The sequence below is a fragment of the Myotis daubentonii genome, chromosome 2, assembly GCF_963259705.1.
Source record: "Myotis daubentonii chromosome 2, mMyoDau2.1, whole genome shotgun sequence".
Lineage (NCBI taxonomy): Eukaryota > Metazoa > Chordata > Mammalia > Chiroptera > Vespertilionidae > Myotis > Myotis daubentonii.
The window spans coordinates 206,566,025-206,575,839 of record NC_081841.1 but is presented as its reverse complement, the minus strand read 5'-3'; the positions used below and the strand labels follow the sequence as shown (position 1 = coordinate 206,575,839).

At 44.2% G+C, this 9,815-nt stretch overlaps 1 protein-coding gene across 1 annotated transcript; it reads right to left on the bottom strand.

Annotated features, from left to right (window-relative positions):
* Positions 1 to 749: 749 nt before the first annotated feature.
* Positions 750 to 1,346, bottom strand: LOC132226802 (RNA-binding protein 4-like). The gene has a single exon (XM_059681229.1). It carries the CDS (start codon positions 1,278 to 1,280, stop codon positions 750 to 752), a length of 531 nt encoding a protein of 176 aa, XP_059537212.1. The 5' UTR covers positions 1,281 to 1,346.
* Positions 1,347 to 9,815: the final 8,469 nt, after the last annotated feature.

Below are 9,815 nucleotides of genomic sequence, written 5' to 3'. Positions count from 1 at the left end.
CTAAGGCTGATCCTAGACACACAAAAGTGTAAATGGTGCAGAGATACCCAACTTAAAAAGTAACCTACGTTGTGAAATGTCTATAAGGTTTAACTGGGGAGAACAGTCCAATTAGTTTACCACCCTGAGCTTTAGTTTAAGGAAACTCAACTAAGTGAAGGCAATGACACTGCTGGGCTCGGATCCATGGCAGCTCTATGAACTTACACTTTTCAGTAGCTGAGCCAGGAGTGGTGGCATCATCATTTCAGACGTCCATTTCAATACCTGCAGGTGCTGGCCTAGTTTTATTTGGCCAATTCTTCATATCATGTCCCCCAAAAAAGATTTATAAACAAATTTGTCTCTTTTGTCACATGCGACTTTCTATTTCATCAGGTGTAAATAATTGCGGTTGACAGTTTATACCAGTGATGGCGAACCTTTTGAGCTCGGCATGTCAGCATTTTGAAAAACCCTAACTTAACTCTGGTGCCGTGTCACATATAGAAATGTTTTGATATTTGCAACCACAGTAAAACAAAGATGTATATCTTTTTATGCTTTTTAATAACGTATTTTATTTGACTATTTCCAAAACATCATTTCAACATATAATCATTTTTAAAATGAGTATTTTACATTCTTTTTCATACTATGTTCTTAAAATCCCTTAGGTATTTTACACTCAGAGCACAGTACGTGACTATGACTACCATGTTGGGCAGCACTACTTCAGACGGTATACAAAGCCAAGGGATTGATAAATATCACCTAGAAGAGGGTTTCAGCCTTGGTACTACTGACATTTGGGACTGGATAACTTCGTGGGGGCAGGTGAGCTTATCCTGCAGGATGTTCAGCAGCGTCACTGGCCTACAGTCCATAGGTCCTTGAAACTCTGTGTTGTCGAGGCCCCTGAAGGCCTCGACCATGTCCTCTGCCCGCTCCATGTGTACGAAGGCGTAATCTTTCACGATGTCACATTCGACATGACCATACTCTTCAAACTTGGACGGAAGCTCTCTGTTGGTACAAGTGGGACTGATGCTGCCCACATGTAACTTTGTGGAGGTCTTGCTCTTATTCTTGCTGGCTTCCACACTGGTGTTCACCCCGTGCAGCTTGTAGTGGTGCAGGTTGCGGATGGCATCTTCTGCCGTTGTCTTGTCCTCTATGTGCCCAAAGCTGGAGTTCTTAATGATGTCACATTCCAGCACCTTCCCGTACTGCTCGAAGAGTGTGCGGATCTCCTGCTCTGTGGCCTCCCGGGGCAGGTTTCCGATGAACGGCTTCACCATCTCGACGCTGCCCGCACGGGAATCAGCAGGAACTCTTCCTCGCGGCGCCGATGCTCCTGACAAAATGCTAAAATGGCCAAAGATGTATATTTTTTATATTTATTTTATATATTTAAATGCCATTTAACAAAGAAAAATCAACCAAAAAAATGAGTTCGCGTGTCACCTCTGAAATGCGTGTCATAGGTTTGCCATCACTGATTTATACTGACGAGCAGTGCACTTTATTGATTTTTTCTTACTTTATATCATGACTAAATTTAAGTGGCTCCGAGTATAAATATTAAATGAGCTTCCTAGTGTGAGGCCCCCAGCAGCCTCCCTCTGACGCTTCCCTGTACTGGGGTCCAGGGAATACGGGGTGTGGTGCACACAAGCTTAGACTGGTATCTGAATAAGTCACCAAGAACCCTACAGAACAGCCACATGTTTCTTTAGAGATGAGTATCAAGATCCTCCCCCCGCCGAAACCGGTTTGGCTCAGTGGATAGAGCGTCGGCTTGCGGACTGAAGGGTCCTGGGTTCGATTCCGGTCAAGGGCATGTGCCTGGGTTGCGGGCACATCCCCAGTAGGAGGTGTGCAGGAGGCAGCTGGTCGATGTTTCTCTCTCATCGATGTTTCTAACTCTCTCTCTCCCTTCCTCTCTGTAAAAAATCAATAAAATATATTTAAAAAAAAAAAGATCCTCCCCCCACCACCCATGGGTAGAATGAGATGCCAGATCAAAATATAAAAGTAAGTTGCCCAGCCAGTGTTGCTCAGTGGTTGAGCGTCAACCCATGAACCAGGAGGTCATGATTCAATTCCTGGTCAGGACACATGCATAGGTTTTGGGCTCTATCCTCAGTAGGGGCATGCAGGAGGCAGCCTACTGATGAGAATCTCTCATCACTGATGTTTCTCTCGCTCTCCCACTCTCTGAAATCAATTAAAAATAATAATAAAAAAAATAAATATAAGTGATAGTCCATATATTAAACCATGGAGCTCCCCCCACTCAGCTCCTTCGTCTACCCAGCTCTGTGCAGCTGCAGCCAGACTTGCACCCTCTGGCAGGAAATGGGGGACGCGCTTCCTTGTCTGGGGGATATGAACATTAAGAAGTCGCCCAATAAAGCAATGGGGTCCCTTCCAATCATGCTTCAGTAGAGCCCACCTGACACTAGCCTCATAAGACACATGATTTACCATCAGCTCAGAAAGATGCCTCACTCATTCTTAGTCAGGCACAACCTGCCAGATATTGGAGGAGTCGGTCTAAAATAAAAGCAAAACAAAGGGGATCACATCAAACACATGGAAACCAAAAATCAGAAGACACCGAGACTATGCAGGGAGGAGTAGAAAAAGCCATGAATGTGGTCAGAGAAGTAAGCAAACATGGCATCCTGAAACAAGAACAGTAAAGTATTTTAAAGAACAAGAAGAGCTATAGAAATTAAAAATCTGACAGTCAGTGTTTTGTAAAAATCAGTGAAGTGCGGAAAAATAATCTCCCAGATATTTTTTAAAGATAACAGGAGGCGAAGGCAAATAAATGAGAAGATCACTGCAGGACGTGCAACAGCAAAATAATCAGAATTCCCAAAAGAAGAATGGACAAATTAGTGCAAAGAAAATCATAAACAACCCACAGCAGCAAACTCCCCCAAACTAAAGACACAGTCCTCCAGACTCTGGACCCATTGAGTACCTGTGACAACGAAGATCCACAACATGACACATCCCCAATAAACTTCAGAACTATAGATTAAAAGAAAATCTAAGTTTTCTAGAAGAATCAGGACACAGATAATTAAAAACAAAAACAAAAAACAAACAAGAATCCAAATGGTGTTGGACTTCTTAAATGGGGACACTGGACACAAGAAAACAAAGGAAGAATACCTTTAAAATTCTGAATGAAAGTGACATTTCACCAGAATCAAAACCCAGCCAAACTATCAATCAAGTGTGAGGCTAAAGGCATGTTCTGTGTGGCCTCAGGCAAGTGTCATAAACAATAAAGTAACACCTGCCTTGCCCATCTCACAGGGTCCTTGTTAAGGTGAAATAAAGCATAGCTTCTATTCACAATGCACTGACTCCCTTATACATCACAAATTCGAGGTCACTGTCTAATCATGATTCATTTGGGGACCATTTAAATTACCCGGGCCAGTGACTCACACTGTAGATATCAATACATATCAATAGACATCAATAAATAGGTTTTGAATAAATAAATAAGATTTGTAGAAAGACTTTCTAAAGTTTGAGTTGTGGGGCATTTTAAATATAATAATAATAATTAAGAAACTATATATATATATACATATATATGTGTATATCTATACAAATAATAGAGGAATATGCAAATTGTCTGGGACACTGTCACAGTAACAGTAACGACCAAACAGCAGGCTGTGTGGGATGACAAGGCCAGCAGAGGGTTAGTGAGGGACGACCAAACAACTGAACAGCAGGCTGCATGGGGTGACCAAGCTGGTGGGGGAGCAGTTGGGGGCGACCAGGCCAGCAGAGGGGGGATGTTGGGGGCAATCAGGCTGGCGGGGGCGGGGGGCAGCAAAAGGCAACCAGGCTGGTAGGAGAGGCAGTTAGGGACAACCAGGCCGGCAGGGGAGGCAGTGAAGGGCAATCAGGCTGCCAGGCAGAGGCAGTTAGGGGTGATCAGGCAGGCAGGCAGGCAGGTGAGCAGTTAGGACCCAGCAGTTCCGGATTGTGAAAGGGATGTCCTACTGCCGGTTTAGGCCCGATCCCCGGGATCGGAACTAAACCGGCAGTCAGACATCCCCTAAAGGGTCCTGGTTTGGAGAGGGTGCAGGCTGGGCTGAGGGGATTCCCCCCGGCTCCCCCCCTCCCCCGCACAAATTTTGTGCACCAGGCCTCTAGTGTATATATATATATGTAATACAACATTAGAGAAAAATAAAGTACAGCATAGCTAAGAAATAGGATATTGTGTATTCATTAAGCTAAGTGGCTACTTGTGGGGACATTGGATATTCTGATTAACATTTAGGAGACAAAGCCTGGAAAAACCCCACTATTCCAAAGTTGGGGTCTCAAGTGAACAAAAATTTTGCTAATCTGTTAGGCAAATGCTGTTTGGGAATTTATCCTAAAGGCACGGGAGACTGTAAACCAGAAGAGTTAAATTACCCATTGGAACCCAATTAGTAGCTGAAAATTTGAGTGAGTAAAGAATGCTCCCCATATGAGAAGAGCCCTGAAGCAAGACAGCAGCCGGGAATGTAACTATGTCTAATTCTAACCACCAGGTGGCGCAGCAGACAGCAAAACTCTCAGCAGTGGATGGCAAACCCATTCCTTGGCTGTCATCTCGGAAATAGGAATTTGGGAACCCCAGAAATTTGTCTGCAGGAGAGTTCAAAGTCAGACACCATTGAGATAGTAACCCCATATTTTCATTTCACCCTTCTCCCAATTTCACGCTAAAATGTACTTTCAGGAAATGTATTATCTGATAGAACTGGCCCTTGAGCGCGAAATGCTGTGTTTTCAGGAATTAAAATGTTTTTAAATGAGAATTACATTATATAAATTTATACTTAGCTAGATTACATTTAAAACAAAGATAATAAACACTCAAAGCTCATTGTTACCTAATTATTTCATTACATTTTATTATTTCCCTGTGCTCTTGAGCTCATTTATATGTCTACTGTATCCATACAACAGAAATCCTATATAATGGGGTTCTACTGCACATCTCTTCCCAGTTCCAGGCCCAGTGACATCAAGTTGGAAATCTACAATTGGCCACTTGGGCCCTAGCCGGTTTGACTTAGTGGCTAGAACGTCGGCCTGCAGACTGAAGGGTCCCAGGTTTGATTGGGTCAAGGGCACGTACCTCGGTTGCAGGCTCAGTTTCCGATAGCAGTGCACGCGGAGGCAACGAATGTGTCTCTCTCCCATAGATGTTTCCCTCTCCCTCTGTCTCTCCTCCTTCCACTCTCTCCAAAAAACCAATGGAAAAATAACTTCGGGTGAGGATTAACAACAACAAAAATAAGTAAATAAGTGAATAAATGCACACACAAATTTTTTTAATTAAAATAAAATTGGCCACTTGGAACCTGGCCATGGAAACTAGCAACTGGTCAGCTCTTTGGGGGCTGGCTGTTGAATGTTTACCAAATACCAGTGGGCGGGAGGAGAAGGGGAGTCCACCCACACCAGTAAATGATGCAGGAAGTATATTTTGCCTTCACTAAAGTCAAACAGGGAGGTTGCTCAGGAATGGGGTTAATAGATACGTTATGGCTCATTCCTCTAAATGAGGGATTAGGAAGTTTTCTCCCGTTTGGGTGGCTGTCTTTGAGGATACATTCAGGGAATCATCTCTTGTAGTGACAGAAGGGAATGAGAAGAATCTCTAGGCTAAGTAAACAAACCACAAATTAAAGACTGGGTTTTGTGTGATATGAAGAGCTTGATCCGTTAGACCTGGGTGATGAGGGACACAGAACTTAGGATGTCTGCGGCTTCGAGTTGTGAAATCCCTGCGGAGCCTGTTGGAGCACAGCCGACCCTCTGAGAGCCTGGCCTGCACACAGCCTGTCTGGGCCAGCGGCAAGCTCAGCGAGCCCCTGAAGGTGCGTCCAACTGGCAGAGACCGGACAGCTGTGGGATGAATTGGATGAGACTGTCAAACCCATTGCATAATCCGCACTTCAAAACCCAGACTGCAGAGTTTTCTCACACCTTTTAGATTCACTTTCCGATGAGCTCATCAGACGGGTATGTGCTGGCTCTCTAGTACTTAAGCCAACACTGAGAAGTGCTGTTTCAATTTTTATTTTTAAGAGCTATAACTATAAAGAGAACATAATACTTTCCCAAGGCACCCAAACTGTTCCATACACTATAACAAGTAATAATTTGCTTTTAAAAAAAAATCAGTGATACTTGCCTGGCTAGCATCAGTGGTTGAGCGTCGACCTGTGAACCAGGAGGTCAGGGTTCAATTCCCTGTCAGGGCACATGTCTGGGTTGCGGGCTCAATCCCTAGTGTGGGGCGTGCAGGAAGCAGCCAATCGGTGATTCTCTCATCATTGATATTTCTATCTTTTACTCCTTCTCCTTGCCTCTCTGAAATCAATAAAAATATATTTTTTTAAAAAACATACATTTATTCAAAAAGAAAAAAGGGGGAAAAAATCAATAACACTTTAGCACAGTTGTTCTCAATCTTCTGGCCCTTTAAATACAGTTCCTCATGTTATGACCCAACCATAACATTATTTTCGTTGCTACTTCATAACTAATGTTGCTACTGTGATGAATCGTAATGTAAATATCTGATATGCAGGATGGTCTTAGGCGACCCCTGTGAAAGGGTCATTTGACCGCCAAAGGGGTTGCGACCCACAGGCTGAGAACCGCTGCTTTAGCAAGTGCCTCCCCCTGGAACTCGGATGCCATCGAAAAACGGCCGTGTGTTTCCTCACCAGAGTGTGCACACTGTCATTTTTAGAATTCCTTCTGTCATATGATGTCCTCATTGCCTCAGGGGAGAGAGATGTCACGTCGGAGTCATCTGAGACCCCAGCTGTCTCGCTGTCACAAGCCCTCTCCGAACTATTTTGGCTCTGCCACAGCTGCGGTACAGCCCAGGGTGTGACCAGGCTTGGGGACAGCAGCGACGCGGACGCTGACAAGGTGCCATCGTAACCCATCGGGGCCACGGCCCCTGTCAGTGCCTTCACAGTTTTGGCTGTATGTACAGTAAGAAAAACAAACACATGCTCCTGGTTGAGTATGTGTAAAATAGAAAAGCATAAGATGAATTTCATTTTAAAAATTTCCTCCCAGCTTTATGGAGATATAATTGACCTATAACACTGTATAACAACAGAATGATTTGATACAAGTAGGTACTGTGAGACCTTTACCAAGTTAGCATAGTTAGCACATCCTTCACCTCACAGCTATCTGTGTGGTTACAGTGAGCACGTCTACGATGCTTGTTAATTATAGCCGCCAGGCTGTACATGAGATCTCAAGGACTCTTTCACCTTATGGCTGGAAGCTTGTACCTTTTGACCAGCATCTTCCCATCTCCTCACCCACCTCCCCAACCCTGGCACCCACTATTCTACTCTGTTTCTATGAGTTTGTTTTATTTATTTGTTTTTAAAATATATTTTCATTGATTTCAGACAGGAAGGGAGAGGGAGAGAGAGATAGGAACATCAATGATGAGAATCGTCAATCGGCTGCTCCTGCACACCCCCAACTGGGAATCGAACCATGACCTCCTGGTTCATAGGTCAATGCTCGACCCACTAAGCCAGGGGTCCTCAAACTTTTTAAACAGGGGGCCAGTTCACTGTCCCTCAGACCGTTGGAGGGCCAGACTATAGTTTAAAAAAGAAAACTATGAACAAATTCCTATGCACACTGCACATATCTTATTTTGAAGTAAAAAAACAAAACGGGAACAAATACAATATTTGTATTTGCATGTGGCCCGCGGGCCGTAGTTTGAGGACCCCTGCACTAAGCCATGCCGGCCAGGTTATTTATTTACTTTTAAATCTTTATTTTTGAGAGTATTATAGATGTCCTCCTCCTCCCCCCCACCCGTTGTTTCCCTCCACCAGTTCCCACCCTGCCCCAGGCCTTCACCACCCTATTGTCTGTGTCCATAGGTAATGCACATCTATATATACAAAAGCCTAAGCGACCGTTATGACTGAACGACCAGAACGACCAGAACAACCAGTCAACCAGTCGCGAGGATGCGCACTGACCACCAGGGGGCAGACGCTCAATGCAGGAGCTGCCCCTTGGTGGTCACTGAGCTCCCACAGCCAACCTCCCACGGCTGGCCAACCTCTCGCAGCCCCCTCCCCCTGCCCAGTCGGCCCCCATAACGGCCCCGATCAGGGGTGGTGGGGCAGCCAGCCAGCCAGATGGCCAACCTCCCACGCCACTCCCCGGCCAGCCAACTTTCTACAGTCCCTCCCCCCCTGCTGGTTAACCTCCTGATGGCTCTGATCAGGGAGGGGAGCGGGCAGCTGGCCAACCTCCCGCGGCCACTCCCCCCGGCCGGCCAACTTCCCAAGGCCCTTCCCCCCGGCCGGCTGACCAACCTCCCAAGGTCCCTCCCCTCAGCCAACCAGCTCCCTGATAGGCCTCGATCACCAGCCAGGCCGAGGGACCCCACCCGTGCACGATTTGTGCACCAGGCCTCTAGTATGCATATAAGATCTTTGGTTAATCTCTTCCTGCCTCCCCCTGCCCCCTTCCCTCTGAGATTCATCAGTCTGTTCCATGTTTCCATGCCTCTGGTTCTACTTTATTCATCACCTTATTTTGTTCATTATAGTCCTTATTCATTTATTTTGGGGTTTTAAGCTACTGTAAGGAAGTGCTCTCCCTCCTTCCCATCTACTTATTCACTTACTTATATTAGTATCAATACTCATGGATACTCATTTTAGTTTGAATTATAATCTATTGCTCTCTCTTTATTTTGAGACTTGGTCAGTGGAACCCCCATAACCTGGCTTCTATGTCCTTTGGGTATGTCCCATCATTTTTTGATCACATCCTTGCTTATTTGCACAGCAAGCTGCTCCAGCCCCAAAAGCAGTCAATTCTCCAAGGAATTCTAGCTCTTTTTAGTAGAGCATGGTATTTAAAAATCCAGATGTGGGCACTACATGTGTTCATTGCTACTGGGATAGCATTGCTTTTAGTCTCTCTCAGCAAACAGTCAGGAATATATGTTTATGTTCTGAGATTCACATTGATTTGTGTACCTATGCATTTAGAAACCATATGTTTATACTGATACTTTGAATTCCAGTACAGTAAGCACCACAGTGTGCATTCTAGCCTCCTCCTTTCGTGTATTTGAAATTCTCTTCTCTGGTAGTTAAAAATCTGGATCCTGATATTTACTCACTCTGAGAGTACCCATAAAGTAGTTTCAGAATTGTATACCACTGAGAAAAAAACAAACTTAATCACTACCATAATTGCCAATAGTTTTTGCCTTTAGCCTGAGGGTGTAAAATCTAATTACTGTGTTCAGAAATTACTTGATTGATTCCCTATGCTCCCTTTCTGTGTGGTTGTTGTTTATTTAAATACTATTAGGATTATTTGTTTCTGCTCATTTATATTTGCAGTTTTTATCCCACATCCTCAGTGACTCTATTTACTAGTGCTTTTATTTATCCTTTGAGTATGTAAAACATAAACATAGTCTTACCAGTAAAATTCATTGCTTGTTCATTTAACAGGATATCCTGGAAACCACTCTATTTAAGCTTATGCTAAGACCTTCATTCATTTTCATAGCTGCATAGTACTCCATTGTGTGTATATACAATCATTTATTCAACCTCTCCTCTATGTATAGGCACGCAGGTTATTTCCAACAATTTGAAATTACAAATGATGCTGCAATGTATAACCTTGTACATGTGTGTTTTTGTTTTGCTGGAGTTGCACCTTCAGAAGTGGAGTTGCTGGGTCAAAAGGTCATTTATACGTAG

Bases quoted from the DNA above. Each gene is read 5' to 3' on its own strand.
- LOC132226802 (XM_059681229.1), bottom strand. From the start codon at position 1,280: ATGGTGAAGCCGTTCATCGGAAACCTGCCCCGGGAGGCCACAGAGCAG.